Source organism: Leucoraja erinacea, chromosome 31, assembly GCF_028641065.1.
Source record: "Leucoraja erinacea ecotype New England chromosome 31, Leri_hhj_1, whole genome shotgun sequence".
Lineage (NCBI taxonomy): Eukaryota > Metazoa > Chordata > Chondrichthyes > Rajiformes > Rajidae > Leucoraja > Leucoraja erinaceus.
In genome coordinates this window covers 3,057,220-3,075,288 of record NC_073407.1, presented here as the reverse complement: position 1 = coordinate 3,075,288, position 18,069 = coordinate 3,057,220, and the positions used below count along the sequence as shown (strand labels likewise).

Here is an 18,069-nt window from a genome sequence, read left to right as displayed (position 1 = left end):
CGTTCCTTCCCAAATTCTTGACTCCGCTATCTTTAAGAGCTCCATCTTACTCTCTCTTGAAAGCATCCAGAGAATTGGCCTCCACTGCCTTCTGAGGCAGAGAATTCCACAGATTCACAACTCTCTGTGTGAAAAAGTTTTTCCTCATCTCCGTTCCAAATGGCTTATCCCTTATTCTTAAACTGTGGCCCCTGGTTCTGGACTCCCCAAACATCAGGAACATGTTTCCTGCCTCTAGCATGCCCAAACCCTTAATAATCTTATATGTTTCAAGAAGATCCCCTCTTCTTCTACTTCTTCTTGCTTATGGCGTGCACAGCCTAAAGTTGTAGGACAACTTGTTCTATTTGATCTTACTTGATTGTGCACGCCAGGTTGATTGCATTCGTCGAAACTGGGCGGACCACGTGAAGATCACCCCAGATCCCCTCTCATTCGTCTAAATTCCAGAGTATACAAGCCCAGCCCAGCCCATCCTTCTAAATTCCAGAGTATACAAGCCCAGCCGCTCTATTCTATCAATATATGACAGTCCCACTATCCCGGGAATTAACCTTGTGAACCTACGCTGCACTGCCTCAATAGCAAGAATGTCCTTCCCCAAATTTGGAGACCAAAACTGCACACAATACTCCAGGTGTGGTCTCACTAAGGCTCTGTACAACTGCAGAAGGACCTCTTTGCTTCTATGCTCAACTCCTCTTGTTATGAAGGCTAACATGCCATTTGCTTTCTTCACTGCCTGCTGCACCTTCATGCTTACTTTCAGTGACTGATGAACAAGGACCCCCAGATCTCATTGTACTGCCCCTTTTCCCAACGTGACACCATTCAGATAATAATCTGCCTTCCTGTTTTTGCTACCAAAGTAAATAACCTCCCATTTATCCACATTAAACTGCATCTGCCCACTCCCCCAACCTGTTCAAGTCACCCTGCATCCTCAAGGCATTCTCCTCACAGTTCACACTGCCACCCAGCTTTGTGTCATCTGCAAATTTGCTAAGGTTACTCTTAAACCCTTCATCTAAATCATTAATGTATAATGTAAATAGCTGCGTCCCAGCACCGAGCCTTGTGGTACCCCACGAGTCGTTGCCTGCCATTCTGAAAGGGACCCGTTTATCCCTACTCTTTGTTTCCTGTCTGCCAACCAATTTTCTATCCATGTCAGGACCCTACCCCCAATACCATGTGCTCTAATTTTGCCCACTTATCGCCTGCGTGGGACCTTTTCAAATGCTTTCTGAAAGTCCAGGTACACTACATCCACTGGCTCTCCCTTGTCCATTTTCCTAGTTCCAGAAGATTAGTCAAGCAGGATTTCCCCTTTGTAAATCAATGCTGACTCAGACCGATCCTGTTACTGCTATCCAAATGTGCCGCTATTTCATCTTTTATAATTGACTCCAGCATCTTCCCCACCACTGATGTCAGGCTAACTGGTCTATAATTCCCTGTTTTCTCTCTCCCGCCTTTCTTTAAAAGTGGGATAACATTAGCTACCCACCAATCCACAGGAACTGATCCTGAGTCTATAGAACATTGGAAAATGATCACCAATGTGTCCACGATTTCTAGGGCCACTTCCTTAAGTACCCTGGGATGCAGACCATCAGGCCCTGGGGATTTATCAGCTTTCAGTTCCATCAGTCTACCCAACACCATTTCCTGCATAATGTGGATTTCCTTCAGTTCCTCCGTCACTCCAGATCCTCTGGCCACTAGTACATCAGGAAGATTGTTTGTGTCCTCCTTAGTGGAGACGGATCCAAAGTACCTGTTCAACTCATCAGCCATTTCCTTGTTCCCCATAATAAATTCATCTTTTTCAGTCTTCAAGGGTCCAACTTAGGTCTTGACAATTTTTTTCCTCTTCACATACCTAAAGAAGCTTTTACTGTCTTCCTTTATATTTTGGCTGGCTTACCTTCGTACCTCATCTTTTCTCCCCGTATTGCCTTTTTAGTTATCTTCTTTTGCTCTTTAAAAGTTTCCCAATCCTCTGGCTTCCCACTCATCTTTGTTACGTTAAATTTCTTCTCTTTTATTTTTATACTGTCCCTCACATCCTTTGTCAGCCACGGTCGCCCCTTACTCCCCTTGGAATCTTTCTTCCTCTTTGGAAAGAAGGAATGGGTAACTTTTCGGGTCTGAAGAAGGATATCAACCCGAAACATCATCCATTCATTCTCAATTGAGATGCTGCCTGTCCTGCTGAGTTACTCCAGCATTTTGCATCTATGTTGGAAATTACAGAAGTTGTGGCTTCAATTGTGGCCAGAATAATTCCTTTAGTGCATTTGCGTTCAACATCACAGTTTATTGTTTATATTCCTTTCCCAACATTCTCCCAAAATATTCACACAACATCTTTTGACATCCCTTAATAACTCCAAGGATAATAATTCAGATTTAATTTCTGTACTCTCTCAAAAACTATGCCTTCTTCATTTTGTATTGGAGCAGTGAAAGGTGTGGAGTTGTGTAGTGCATCAATGATGGAGAGAGGAACTCACCTGCTTGTGCATTGTACGTTGCTTTGTTTCCGGACTGTCTCCTTTGGAGGAGGACGACTGCTGTCGGAGCTTGGTGCCCGTGCTTGGCCACTCTGACGCCGACTGCATCACACCTCCGCTGGAAGGCCTGGGATACTGAGCGGTGTTGTACAACAAGGCGGGCGGTGTCCTACCTCGTGCAGCGGGTGGGGGCTGATCTATTCGCCTCTGTGGGCCAGCACTGTTCTGCCGGGGCACTGACGCCAGCGGTATTTTCTCGGTCAGGGAAAGCTGCCTTCGTGTGAATTCACCGGTGCGCCTGGCAAAGTCCTCCGTGCCCGTGTGGACGTGGAACGGCGGCTTGTTGGCGGCCAGATCCTCGTTGTTACTATGTGAGCTAATGGAGCTGTGACACTCCGATCCAGAGTCGGCTACCCCACGAGGTGAGACTGGTATTCCTGCTGCCATCTGGTACACTGGGTTTTGGAAAGATAATGGTGCCAAGAGCTGAGGTCTTCCCGGTGCACCGTCAGCGTTGGGGGTGCCAGCGCTTTGTCCAGGCTTTCGGCCTATGTGCACAGGGCCGGGACCACCCGGAGCTACGTTCTGCAGTGCTCTCGTCTGCCACGTTGTCTGGACCTGCCCACTCGATCCCTGGCTGTCGTTGAGGTAATCACCCGGAGGGGGAATGTTTGTTGTACTCTCCAAACTGCGATTGTCTTGCAAGTCAACCATTGAGACACTCTTATTGCCATTTGGAATTTGTTGATCAGGTTCATTGGCCTCAGAATAGCTGGAGCTGCGAGCTGGAGATGGCTGGACAGCAGAGGACCTTGTGACAAAAAACAAGTCCTTGTTTTCTGGGGTAGGAGAAGGTAACCTTGTACAGTCTAATAAACTGAAAGGGGAAGAAATCAGATAGAAATTCCAGAGTCTCACCAAATAATTCATCAACATGATTGACTTTAATTATTTTAATCATCTAATCTACATTGCCTAATCAGTTTTTAAAAAATGAACATTTTTAAGATTCCCTAAACAGCGAAGCAAATAAACAAACACATAACGATGATTTTCTCTCAAATGCATTACTATATAAACTCTAAAACACTAAGCATTTTCAATGGATTTATCTCTTTAACCTTATACCAAAAAGCAGATTACATTTTAGTCATCATACAAAGAACTACTTCCAAAAGCATGTGAACAGGTGACTGTCAGGAAACCTACAACAGCAGTCCTTCTCTGCAATTGACTACGTTATTTGACTTTGACTACAATTACCAATTAAACCAAGCCAATTAACCTACTAAACTTGGAGTGTGGGCTGAAACCGGGGATCCCGGAGAAAACCCACACAGGTCACGGGGAGAACGTACAAACTCTGTACAGACAGCACCCGTAATCAGGATCAAACCCGGGTCTCTGGAGCTGTAAGGCAGCAATTGTGCCACCGTGTCCCCCAATTGGCAATTCAATTGTGGCCACAATAATTCCTTTGGCTAGACAGAAGTCTAGAAACGCTGAAAGCCCGAAACGTTGCCTATTTCCTTCGCTCCATAGATGCTGCTGCACCCGCTGAGTTTCTCCAGCCCTTCGATTTTCCAGCATCTGCAGTTCCTTCTTAAATTCCTTTGGCTAAGTGTCTTGCCCTGTGCTCCACATCAGTTTGTTGTAGAATGCCACGGGGAGTAATCATACGCTGGCATCTGACTTGTACAGTCAGGACTGGTGAGTATCCACCTACATGGTTAATCAACCAAAAGTACTGCATCCAATCATGACCATGTACCTCCATAGGTGCAGCCATCCTGATCAAACCTCACCCTTAACTCTGGTGAACAGGGGCCACTCATACACCAACCCTCACATTCTTGGCCTGTCATGGGCTAGATAACCCTAAGAACCCTTCTTGGAGCAAGGGAGGAGATCAGACATTTATAGTTTAACCCATCAGCTAAATTGGATACATAGCTAAAAGTTGTCCTGAAAGGATTAATAAGTAACATTCTATTTGCTGATCTGTTTGTAATTAATTGGTGAAACATTTGAACTATATATTACTTTCAAATTGTTGTAAGTCCCTGCTCAACACTGCAAATATATTGAATTAACAGAATAAATACATAAAGATACAAAACCTAATTTTAACAAAATCAGTAAATCCAGGTGAAATATCACAATGCCCACAAATGCTTGCCCTATCCTTTAGTTTTAGTTTTTAATTTTCAGTTTTAGAGATACAGTGCGGAAACAGGCCCTTCAGCCCACGCCGACCACTGATCCCAGCACATTAACACTATCCTACACACACTAGGGACAATTTTACATACACCAAGCCAATTAACCTACACAGCTGTATGTCTTTGGAGTGTGGGAGGAAACCGAAGATCTTGGAGAAAAACCCACGCAGGTCACGGGGAGAACGTACAAACTCCGTACAGACATCACCCGTAGTCGGGATCGAACCCGGGTCTCCGGCTCTGTATTCGCTGTAAAGCAGCAACTCTACCGCTGCGCCACCATGACCGCCCTCTACCCAGCCAGCACCACACAGGAATATTTGGAAATAGTTATTGCAAAAGTAAAACAAACTAACCAGTCCATCATGAGTGTTCCATCTCAATTGCACTATCATATGAACTCCATAAATCTATACGTTTTTCAGTGGATTTGTCTCCGCTATTCCATGTCCCTCACCATCTTCCAGTCCCGCCTCAAGACCCATCTCTTCACCTCTGCCTATCCTTAGCCCCACGTGCCGTCCCTTTTCATCTGTGCATTAATTGCCTCATACTGTGTTTTGTACTGAATTCTGTATTTACTTTGTGTACTAGTCATGTCTCTACTATTTATTTCATTCCCCTTACATGTTTTTCCTCTACCTGCTAAATTTTTGTAAGGTGTCCTTGAGACTCTTGAAAGGCGCCCATAAATAAAATGTATTATTATTATTATTATAATCCGTGCAGACCAATTTAGAATTTTAATAGTACACACTACTGCCTCTGAAAGATTTCTAGATGTTTGCACTCCACAGTGGTTATAAAATGTTTGGAAAGTAAGCAGAAAATATCTCATGGGCGAACCATAATTCCATGCTGTTAGAAATTTGCAAACGATTAAAAAAAATGTTCTCTAATTTAGTGGTCGAGTTAAAATTTATATATATTCTCACCCATTTATTCCAACACTAACAATGGGCAAATGTCAAGCATAGCTCTAGCAGTAAATGAACAGATGGTGCTTACTAAATAATGGGATTATGAAACATATCTTCTGGTTTCTCTACATTTCTATTTTTTGGATTCCTCTGTCCTAGTATATGCTTCAATGCAAGGTACAAGTACTTGATTCGGTTGAAGGCATTTACTTTCACATTGCTCCTGCCTTTTGAGATTTTTTTTTACAGCTGCACAGATTTGAAGTGCGTTAGTTCTTGTCAAAGACATTCATTTGTTACATTTCTGATGATTGAAGGCTTTTATGCCCCATTTAATTAAGTGATAAGTTTGGTTTGTCAGGAGAGTGCAGATAATAAATAGATCTTACGTTGATTAAATTAGAAGTGGTAGGCAGAGTTATAGATGAATGAAAGAAAACCTGAAGTGACAAAGATTGCTGTGAATACTCAGCAGGTGAATAATTGCACATAAAAGGCAGGTTAAAATCTAAGCCTGCATCTGAAATATTAACTAGCCTGTTCTTTATTCAAACACTCACAGATCTGTTGAATACTTTAATGTATTTATTATTAGCTAATACTTCTTAAGATTGTGTCAAATATACATTTATAAAGCAATAAAATGTATTTAATGCCGGTTTTTATAGGCTTTACCTGCCTGCCTACAGTGCATGTGGCAGACTTGATCATAAAAGGTTGAACTTTTAAAAGTCTACGGGACATAAATCTTATGATGTTTTAAAATATGAGGAGTCATTAGGAAATAATACACCACTGTACAGTCTGGGTACAGTTTTTAAAACAGTATCATCCTTCCATTTTCCCAGAGATAGCAATTTATAGAAAGCAAATTAAAATGTTATTGTCAATGTTAATCACATTGTTTGATTCCAATCTACACTTTGTTCTGTGATTTAGTTTAGGTGATGGAACTGCTCAGGTTAACTTCAATGGGATTTATTCACCTGGACATGAAGCGGATAAAACGACAGCTACAACAACATGTGATAATGTTTTGACTCACCCACTAAGATCATTATCGATCACCATCTTCTGCAGCCCTGACGATAGGCTGCTGTTCGCGGGATTCGGCGTGGAGGTGCTCGGCTCGGAGGCTGATGCCACAGGTACAGCTCCTGGATTGGTCAGCACTGTATTGACGTCTCTTAAGATGCGGGGCAAGGGGCCGAGCTTTGCTGCAGTTGCCTGAAGAACAGACAAATACAAATAAGTTATTTAGTATGTAGGGAGGAATTGCAGATGCTGGTTTAAACCGAAGATAAGACACAGAATGCTGGAGTAACTCAGCGGGTCAGGCAGCATCTCTGGAGAAAATGAATAGGTGATGTCTCAGGTCGAGACCCTTCTTCAGTCTGGGTGCCAGGGGAAAGGGGAACGAGGGATATAGATGATACTTCGGTAACCCTTGCATCTCCTCGCTCTGACCTTCCCCCACACTAGTCATCATACTAGTTTTACTGTCATCCTGTGGAGTTCCTCTGTTTACTCGTCATCTATCCCACAACCAACAATGGACCATTGTGGGCTCCACATTTCGTTGATTATCGGTGCTTTTTGCATGTCTTCCCTTCATTTCTTCTAAATACCATCTATATCTCTCGTTCCCCTTCCCCCTGACATTTTGGGTTTAGACCTTCTCCATATTGATTGACATAAGTGTGAACGATTTGAGCAGAAAGTAATGTAGTCTTTGGTTCCACAAAGTGAGAACTCTAGTGTCACTTTACAACCTTCCCAAAATGTACAAGTTGAATTCTCACCCATGCCTGTATAAACCATAACTTCAGTTATATATTAAAAGTTTAACAAAGCCTCCAGCTCCAGGAGTGGCCTATTTCAAATTAGGACTAGATTGAAGAGTAAAGTAATGATTGCCGTGAAGCAACTTCACAGTGACAGCTCATTCTTTGCTAGCTCATTCTTCATACATTGTGTTAATCTAACAAGCATCATTTCTTACAGACTGTTAGTTCTTCTCAAATGAACTGCAGTGGCTTAGTTAAACCATGAACAATTTAGGCCACTTCACAGCAACAACATTTTATTAGCAGCTCAGACTAGGACAGATTTTTCAGACACAAGGAACTGCAGATGCTGGAATCAAAGTGCTGCGCCAACTGTGTAAATCATGCAGCATCTATGGAGGACATGGATAGGTGATATTTTGGGTCAAGACCCTTCTTCAGTTTTCTGAAGAAGGGTCTTGACTTGAAACATTGCCTTCCATGTCCTCTGGAGATGCTGTCTGACCTGGTGAGTTACTCCAGCACTGTGCGTTCTGTGACAGATTTGGTCTGAATGCAACATCCAACAACTAGATTAAATCTATTATATATTAATGTTTTAAACACTACATGAAAAAATAATTAATCCTTGGCCGCTTCTTGCCAGTTGTATAAATTTCCGTTACCACTGGTTGTGAAAATTACCAGTACACCATTGAAGTATAATTACACCCTCTTGTTTAGTGGCATTATCACACCTCAGTTGTGGATTGCAACTCTCAGCTTGTGACCAATTCCAGTTTTGTTTCCCCACTGTTTTCTACTTACGTGATTATAACCATAAAACGTTAAAATATCTACGCAGACTGATTCACTGAAGCACCATCTCCACATACCATTTTATTCCCAGACAGCATTTACTCTAACACCCTGCCTCAAATATACTGTGAGATCAAGCAGTGTATAACATATTTAATTGACAATGCCTATAATGTGGTAGAAACGTCCCAAAACACTTCACAGTGCAAAGTGCAAAGAAACAAACAAATAGCTCAAAGCTCAGGTAGCTCTGATGTGGCCTCATTTACATCAGCGTGACCAAGCGTAGACAATGTGATCGTTTTGCCCAATACCAATACTCAGTGTGTCAAGGCCTGATGAATCTTCCAGTTGCGACCTTCTTCATTTGGTTTTCACAACGTGGCCTCCTTTACATTGACGAGAAGAAGCATAGACTCCACAACCATTTCACCGAATACTTTCTCTTGGTCCGCCAAGGCCTGCTGGATCTTCAGGTTGCTAACCATTTTAGCTCCCTCTTTAACTTCCAATTCCCGCACTGACCTTTCTGCCTGGGCCACCTCCATTGCCAGAGTGAGAACATGCTCAAACTGAAGGAACAGCCAACTGATATCCACTTGCAATCCAATGGTATCAACATCAAATTCACCAATTTTTGATAACTAACCAACTACCTTTTGTCCCATCTCTACCTCTCTTCCAGATTTTTCCCCCTTACTGCAATGGGTGAAGGGTCCCGCCCTGAAACGTCAACTGTCCTTATTCTCCAGAGATGCTGAGTTACACCAACATTTTGTGTCATTTTAGTTCAAAGTATAAGCTATCAATATGAATATGAGATAATCTGTAACTTTAATTGCTTAAGCAAAAACATGCCAGAGAGCATGTATCTGATCTAGACCATTACTAAAACTCTCACCTTGTCCTCTTCGGTTTGCGTTTTTTTTTTTTTAATTGGTGCAAAAACAAAACCTATATCGCTAGGATTTTTTTGCTGCCTTATGCTCTAAGCGCACCAAGTTTTGTTCCGATCGGTGAAATATTAGAAAAGTTATGAAGGTTTAAAAAAATCATATGATCATCAGATTGGTCTTCTCGCCTATCTGTCAACATGAAGGTAACGCCCCTTCCGGCACCCGCGGAGAATAAATCTCCGGAGGCGGGACTGAGTCCGTGAGCAGTGTGCGGGCAGAGAGCAGCGACCAACACCCCCTGTGAAGTTAACCGGAACCCTGAGTGAAGTCTGAGTTCGACTGGAACTACTCTTCCCACACTGAAGGTGCCCTGAACAGAGTGCCCCTGCTGCGACCCCCCCCCCCCCCTACCCCCCCCTTCCCCCACCCCGACCCTTTTCCCCCACACACTCCCCGCCTACCCCCACACCACCCCTTACACCCCCTTCCACCACCCCCCCCCCCCCCCCACCCCCCCCCCCCCACACCCCCCTCCATCCACCCCTTCCCCACACCCCCTTCCCCCACACCTGCCCCCCCCCCACCCCCCCCCTTTCCCCCCCCCACCCCACCCCCCCCCCACACCCCTCCACCGCTCACCCCCCCTTCCCCTACACCATGCTCTGGTCTATGGGTGAGTGTTGGAATATTGCGTTGGGGAATTGGTTGCGTTGGGGGGACCAGGCCTCCCGTGTGACTGGGACCCAACGGGTCCCATTTAGTCTCGTGCCATATAAAATAACACAGACCAAATTAAAGGTTAGGACTAAATACTATACCAATCTTAGGTTTAGTTTAGTTTAGAGATACAGCGCAGAAACAGCCCCTTCGGCCCACCGAATCTGCACCGACCAGCGATCCCCGCACACTAACACTATCCTACACACTGGGGACAATTTACCATTTTACCAAAGCCAATTAACCTTCAAACATTTGAGTGTGGGAGGAAACCGGAGCATCTGGAGAAAGCCCTCGCAGATCACGGGGAGAACGTACAAACTCCGTACAGACAGCACCCTTGGTCAGGATCAAATCAGTGTCTCTGGCGCTGCGAGACATCTAGTCTACTGCTACACCACCATTCCATCCCTCTCCAATCTCAGGTGCTTTGTTATTTTTGAACTGATCAAGCGAAAACAACAATGGGATTTAAATATTGGTATGAAAGTACACCTGTTCCATCTGCGAAACCACTTCCCAGAGCAGCGAATGTAGAGTGGAGAGTTCACGGCCCAGGTCAATGTAGCCTTCAAATCCTGCTGCATTTGAAATGGTTTCTGGGTTGGAGATTTCCAGCAGGAATCGTTGCATGTTGGTCCATTCATGCTCAAGGAACTGATTCATGAAAGACATATATTCCTCTTTGCTACCAAACCTGTTTTTAAAACATCAACGTCAAAATTGTAATTATTATTCAGTAAATCTCAACAATGGCAGTTACATACATGATGTTACATTCAATTCAAAATCCAGCGATTTGGAACTCAATTTGCTTTACGGAAGTTTAGTTTACCAAAAAAATTTATAAACTTCAGATCCTGAATCGAACCAAATGTTTAATTTAGACCTTAATTTAGAAGTGCTTAATAAACAGCTGGTAACTAAATACATGTGCAGGTTTCTATTTTCTATCCAATGCTTCTTTAAGTCCACAAAAATCCTTTCCAACTGTGACCATTTTTATCTGGAACTGATAGAAACTAATAGTTTAGTCTGGATTTTTGCAAATGATGTGGGAAGACTTCAAAAGACTAGTTCTAACTAACGATAAGATTACAGCAGAGAGCATGAGATAAAGCTTCAAAGATCATTGAGACACACCCGAGTTATTTTCCATCAGGATAAAAGCATCATGGATTATCAATAGCCATTATCAAACAAAGAAACTGTTCCAAGTCTCAGCAGATTCCACATTTACAGACCAGAACAATGCTTTGATGGTCTCATTAAGGGTCATTGTTTCCCTCTGAAATGGACAGATGCTGGAAATAGTAGATCAGGAAACAGATAGTCAACCTTTCAGCCTTAACTCCCTTCATTAGAACTGGGAAAAGAAAAATATTGGTTTTAAGTGGCAATTTAAAAGCAACATTTCTCTCTTTCCCAGTTCTAATGAAGGGTCTTTGAATTAAAATGGTCACTGCCTTGTTCCTAACCTGCTGATTAATACCAATGATTTTGTTTCAAATTTCCAGCATCTGCAGCTTTTTTTAATTTACATTTTATGTTTTGGTTTTATTAATGGTATCCATACATTGTTTAGATTCATTGAAAATATTTTCATTTTGATTAAAACATGAAAATATTTAGAATACGGAATATTTTGAGCCATGCACTGAATTTGCTGATATTGAAATGATGTTGTTCACTGGTACATACAGTGCAAGGGACACTTAGAACAGGAGGACACAGAGTGCTGGAGTAACTCAGTGAGTCAGGCAACATCCCTGGAAAACATGGATGGTTGATGTTCAAGAAGGAACTGCAGATGCTGGAAGATCGAAGGTACACAAAATTGCTGGAGAAACTCGGCGGATGCAGCAGCATCTATGGAGCGAAGTAAATAGGCAATGTTTCGGGCCAAAACCCTTCTTCAGACGCCAGTCTGAAGAAGGGTTTCGGCCCGAAACGTCAGCTATTTACTTCGCTCCATAGATGCTGCTGCCCCCGCTGAGTTTCTCCAGCAATTTTGTGTACCTATGGATGGTTGATGTTTTGGGTCGCGACCCATCTTCAGACTGATCATATTGGGGGGAGGGCCAGTAATAATAGGTTGACATGGGCAAGTGGGGTGGGGTGGGGGGGAGGAGGGGTGGAGGTGAGCAGATGGTGGGAACAAAGATCAGAAAGGAAGGTGTGAGTAGGGTTGCCAACCTTCTCACTCCCAAATAATGGACGAAAGGTGTTGTGCCGCAGCGATGTGGGTATGGGGCTCACCCGGGATGAAGTGAACCATCTCGGGTGAGGAAGTGCGAGGAAATAAGGAGGGAAGGACTTGTGAGCAATCTTGCAGGTGACGCGATGGACATCGAACGGCAACAGATCTAATTAGCCGGTAGATGGAATCACAGAGCTGCTACCTGCTGTGACAATTCGCCATGTGTTTGCTCCTGCGGGGTCCAGCACTCTGGAGATTTAAGGGTCGTCGGTGCTCAGGGAATTGGTGAGCGCTCCGATCCAACAGGGGCGGTGGTGGGAGTGGGGATGGGGTGGATGATTGAGAGACGCCAAAGAGATTTCATAATTAAAACATGGAAATTAAAAACACTCCCAGAGCCAGAGGACTGAAGAGGAGGGGGGAAACTAACCAGGAGAATGAAAATCCACAAGCGGCTGGCGATCCAACCCTGAACACTCTGGTGATGGTCGCTTTGTTGTATTAAATGCATTTTTCACTTATATTTTCTATTTATGATGGATTTTTCAGAACGTAACCCCATCATAAGTTGAGGAGCACCTGGTAGTAGCAGTCAAATATGGGACAAGGGCGGTCCCGCATGGGACAAACCAATTGCGGGATGTCCTGGCTAATACGGGACAGTTGGCAGCCCCAGGTGTGAGACAGGTTTGAAGAGTTGCAGATTGTAAAGCCAGAGTGAGGAAATTGCAGGGGTGCAGAGTGGCGGGGAGAAATAGTGGGAGTCCAGATGGGGCAAAGGGGAAGGGGGAAGGCAGGGTTGTGTGGGAGAAATGGGGGAGGTGCTGTTCCTCCAGTTTGTGTGTGGTCTCACTCTGGCAATGAAGGCAGCCAAGGACAGAAAGGTCAGTGTGAGATACAGAGTTAAAATGATTAGCAACCAGGAGATCCAGTTGGCCATGGTGAACCAAATGCAGGTGTTCAGTGAAATGGTTGTTGAATCCAAGATTGATCTCACCAATTTACAGGCCACATCAGGAACATCAAATACAGTAGATGAGGTTAGAGGAGGTGCATGTGAACCAGTCTCACCTGGAAAAACTGCTGGGGTCCCTGGAGGGAGGCGAGTTAGAAGGTATAGGGACAGGAGTTACATCTCCTGCGGTTGCAGGGGAAAGTATCTAGTGAGGAGGTGGTTTGGGTGGGAAGGGATGAGCAAACAAAGGAGTTGTGGAGGGAGTGGTCTCTGCTGAAGGTGGGAAGGGGTGGGGATGGGAAGATTGACAATGTTGGAGTATGATGCGTTGGATGTGGAGGCTGGTGGTGTGAAGGGTGAGGACCAGGGGAATTATGTCCTTGTTCTGTCTGGGAAGAGGGGGAACAAGTGCAGAACTACAGGACATAAAATAGTGAGGGTGAGGGTTCCGTCTATGACAGAAGAAGGGAAACCACGTTTACTAAAAAAAGAGGACATCTTGGATGTCCAAGAATGGAAAGTTTCATCTTGGGAGCAGATGCAATGAAGATGGAAGAATTGACAGTAGGGAAGAGTGTACTTGCAAGAGGCAGGGTGGAAGGACATGTAGTCCAGATAACTGTGGGAGTCAGTAAGTTTAGAATAGACGTCAGTCGTTAATCTGTCCCCTGCGATGGGACAGAGAGATTGAGAAAGGGGAGAGAGGTGTCAAGAGATGGTCCAGGTGAGTTGTTTAGATTCAGTGCAAATATTTTCATTTGGATTAAAACATTTCAGTGAATACTTTGGGCTATGTACTGGATTTGCTGATATTGAATGATGTTGTTCACTGGTACATATAGGGTGGCAGTGTGGAAGTTAGTAGTGAAGTGACTGTGTTCTGCAAGCAGGCAGGAGGCAGCCCTGATGCAGTCTTTGATGTACTCGGGGGTCATGAATTATTGGGATTCGCTGCTGCAAATAGCGTGGAGGAGATGATAGAATGGTTAAATTACCAGCCGAGTAATCAGAGACTTGGACTAATAATAAAGCCAGATGGTTAAAATCTCACCACGGGAGCTGTGGAATGTAAACTTAATGTTGTAGAATTTTAAAACAAAAAAAGTCATATATTTATATTACTAAACGTCTGATCTTGACCACTTCCTGTTGTTCTGAAGTGCCTGGCAGTCCACAAGCGCCTGGCAGTCCAACCCTGAACATTCTGGTGATGGTCACTTTGGTGTATTAAATGTATTATGATATTTTCGATTTATGATGGGTTTATGATGGCTGTGATTTTTGGCCATCTTACTCAGTCCCCCTCCGCTGTGCAGGACAAGAGGATTTTTCCCATCGATGAAAAATAAAAGAGTTATTAGTGTTTAAAAAATGTTGAGATTCTCTCTCCTGAAGGCCAAGCCCCTTCCAGAGGGACTATAAAACCTGGAAGTGTTGAGTGCCTCAGTCAGTCTCTGCAAGATGGGGGAGAGAGAGGGGTCACGTCTCTCAGTCTGAGCTGTGAATAACACTGCACACATGTCTACTAAACTGTGAGTGGTTTTACTGACCTGTCATTGCCCTTAATGTGGTTTGAAAATATAGTTTGTAAATGCTAAAGCTGAGTTGCCTTTGGTTTGTAAATGCTAAAGCTGTATTACCTTTGGTTTGTAAATGCTAAAGCTGTATTGCCTTTGGTTTGTAAATGCTAAAGCTGTATTGCCTTTGGTTTGGAAATGCTAAAGCTGTGTTGCCGTTGGTTTGTAAATGCTAAATCTGCGTTGCCTTTGGTTTGGAAATGCTAAAGCTGTATTGCCTTTGGTTTGGAAATGCTAAAGCTGTGTTGCCTATGGTTTGGAAATGCTAAAGGTGCCTTGCCTAATTAAAGTTGCCTTGCCTTCAAAATAATTAAAAGTCTAATCTTGACTACTTCCTGTTTGCGTTTAATATTGATTTTAGAAAAAACGGCACCACATATGGCTGTGATTTTTGGCCATCTTACTCTGAGTCCGCCTCTGCTCATCAGGAGCCCAGGATTTTTCCCATCGATGAAAAATAAAAGAGTTATTAGTGTTCAAAAGTGTTTGAGATTTGCTCTCCTGTCAATCATGCTATGGAGGCCACGCCCCTTCTGGTGGGAGGAACTATAAAACCCAGAAGCGTGGGCCTGGCTCAGTCTCTGCAAGATGGAGTAGGAAAAGGTCACGACTAGCTATCTTAAGTCGCCTTGCACCCTGCTTGAAATGGTATGAAACTGCACGTGAATTTGGTGGCCTTGCACCCTGCTTGGAGTGGTAAGAAACTGCACTTGAATTTGGTGGCCTTGCACCCTGCTTGAACTGGAATTTCAAGGAATAGCCGTGAGTCAACTGCTAGCCCACCAGCCGTGAGTGGGTGAGCTGCCAGCACAACAGGCTTGAGTGACTGTGCCGCCAACCCAAGAATCCATTCGGCACATAATGTCCTCTGGAAACCAGTCCCTTCAGCCCACAATAACCAAACTAGCGCTCCAGAAAGCCCCCCCACCCCCCCCACACTGGCCACCAATATTGGAATTGGTGGGGAGGTGGAATATTGCGTTAGGGGACCAGCCCTCCCGTGTGAACATGGGACCCAACGTGTCCCACTTAGTCTAGGATATATATATATATATATGTAAATATATATATTTGAACATTTTCAAGGTAGGAAATCTGTCATCGGAGGTGTAACTCAAGTCCAATCAATGTGGTTGACCTTTCAATGGTATTAAAATGTTTAAGGGCCATTAGACATGCACCATTCCAAATAAAAATTGGAAAGAAAGTGTTGGGATCTAAATCATTGTACATATTTAAGGCTGAGATTTTTTGGTCTATAGGGGTGTCATAGATTATGGGATACAGGTAATAAAGTGGAGCTGAGGCCAGGATAACAGCCATGGTCCTGTGGAATGGTGGAGCAGATTTAAGGGCTTGTCCCATTTAGGCTATTTTTTTTAAGCGACTGTCGCCACATGGTCGCCGGGGTGTCGCCTGTATGGTTGTGAGTCGTCTCCTCAGTCACCCAAAGAGTCGTAGCGTCTTTCTGGTCGCCGCTGGATTTTCAACCTGTTTCGGAGACAGTCAGCGACAGTGGTTTTGACGCCAATGACTTCTCCAGACAGAGGTGCTGTTGTAGTTGTCGCCAGGTTAACGTAAGTTGTCGCCAGGTGACGTAGCTTGTCGCCGGTGCTGACTTCGTTTTTTTTTGTTGTTAAAGTAATGATTCTATTTCAAATGTTATGACGAAGGAGGGTCCAGTCGCCGGTTTGTCAGCGACCTGCTACGGCTATGACAGTCGCCTAAAAATAGCCTAAGCGGAACAGGCCCTTTCATTCCATGGCTCACTCCTGCTATGGGTTATTATTTTCTTTTGCAATCCCTAACTCTGAAAAACCAATGCTATAATTTTTTTGTTCTTACCAAAGGGATCATAACGCAGCAAATTTCCCATGGATACAACTCCAAGGTTAAACCTATCTGCAGTAGAATGGGTTTAAACCCACAGGACTATATTCCTAGTGCAGAATCAGAATTTTCCAAAAGCTGCACTTTGATCCGTCCCTCTAATCTCCAAATAAGTAGTTATAGCATACTGAAAACCCCCTATAATCTACTGTCCAGAAACACCAATGGTTCAGTATCTAGTTTATCTGTTGTGCAACCTTTCTACTCACTGGGTTCTAGTTCCCAAACTCTCTTAAAACTCACCTGGGTCACTGGAAAAATGTATTATATGTAACATATAAAAAATGATTTAAAAATGCTGGAGTATTAATAGATATAACAGTCTGGTAGATCTGCTAGGCCAGGTTATTAGAGCTTTATTGTAAGTGGCGACTGATCTAAGGTCTAAGATCCAAGATAACAGGGTAAATTCAGCAAGGGTACACAGGCATATCAGATAAAGAATGTTTATGTCTGGCTTACCATGACAGTGCACATGTTCATATATGCATGCACATATGTGTGCGTGTGTGCGTGCATGTTTGTGTGTGTGCGTGCGTGTATGCGTCCGTGTGTGTGTGTGTGCGCGCGTGTGTATGCATGTGTGTGTGTGTGTGTGCGCGCGAGTGTGTGTGTGTGTGCGCGCGTGTGTGTGTGTGTGCGCACATTGGTTTGCTTTTCCAGACATCTGAAGAATTTTAACCCAACAACTGTCACAATCCACAAGCTTCACATTGAAGCCAATAAAAAGACACTTACTTGGCAAAATTTGCTAGGTTCTGGGTAACCTTGGCAATTAGAGTCAGTGTTCTTGCTGTGCGGTCATCTGGATATTCCTGTAGGAGGTTGAAGAGAGAAGGGGACATGATGGCAGGGCAGAGGAAGCGCAGGAAGAGGGAAGCACTGATTAGTCTCTCACTGATGTCAGGTCGCCCTCGGCTGCTACACTCCTGTCTCCACGATGCAAACACTTCCTTCAGTTCTCGTGGAAATACGCTGTTGAATAATCAATTTGTTGGAGTGAAATGAAATTATTGCTCTCCATGTCTCGTGTTAGCAAGGTCTTTAAAGTTAGGACAGTCATGCTATTTCAACATTATTTTTAATTACTAAAATCCTTCTGCAGTTGCAAATGAATGCAAAGGTTACAATAATGAATATGAAATGCATACAGAAACTGTTCTTATATGGGGCATGATAACTAACTTTCATGAGCATCAATCATTTTGTCATAATATGCAAAGCTTGTGGAATCCTATAGAATTAGCTCCATTTCTGAACAAGATTATCTGGAATTTGCTATTTCTTTCACGAACGGCAGGGATCTGTTTTTGCATAGAATAATTATGGAATTATCATTCCAGATACAATAATCATAATAGGTTTTATTCTCATATCATTGAAATAAAGGAAGAAAACCATTCTAATTATGATTATATATGTTAGATTTTGCTTGACGGCAAAATTGGTGAAACAGAAAATGACAATGGTGCAGTTACACTATTATTTTTAATAGGTAATTATTTGCCAAACTTACAATTAACAAAAATTGAAACTGCATATTTTTAAAAAATGAGCCATATATCATTCCATGAATTTTAAGATTAGG

General features: G+C 43.5%; 1 protein-coding gene across 8 annotated transcripts in view; it reads right to left on the bottom strand.

Annotated features, from left to right (window-relative positions):
* Positions 1-18,069, bottom strand: part of LOC129711830 (disabled homolog 2-interacting protein-like) — a 625,376-nt gene that overhangs the window by 45,700 nt on the left and 561,607 nt on the right. For 7 of the 8 annotated variants that reach the window (XM_055659772.1, XM_055659775.1, XM_055659774.1 and 4 more), the window contains 4 exons: positions 17,220-17,456; positions 10,355-10,556; positions 6,707-6,888; positions 2,520-3,396 (listed from right to left, as the gene is read on the bottom strand). In XM_055659772.1, coding sequence (XP_055515747.1) covers positions 2,520-3,396; positions 6,707-6,888; positions 10,355-10,556; positions 17,220-17,456 — 1,498 coding nt within the window. The remainder of the gene's footprint in view (positions 1-2,519; positions 3,397-6,706; positions 6,889-10,354; positions 10,557-17,219; positions 17,457-18,069) is intronic. The other variant, XM_055659773.1, reaches the window with a different exon arrangement.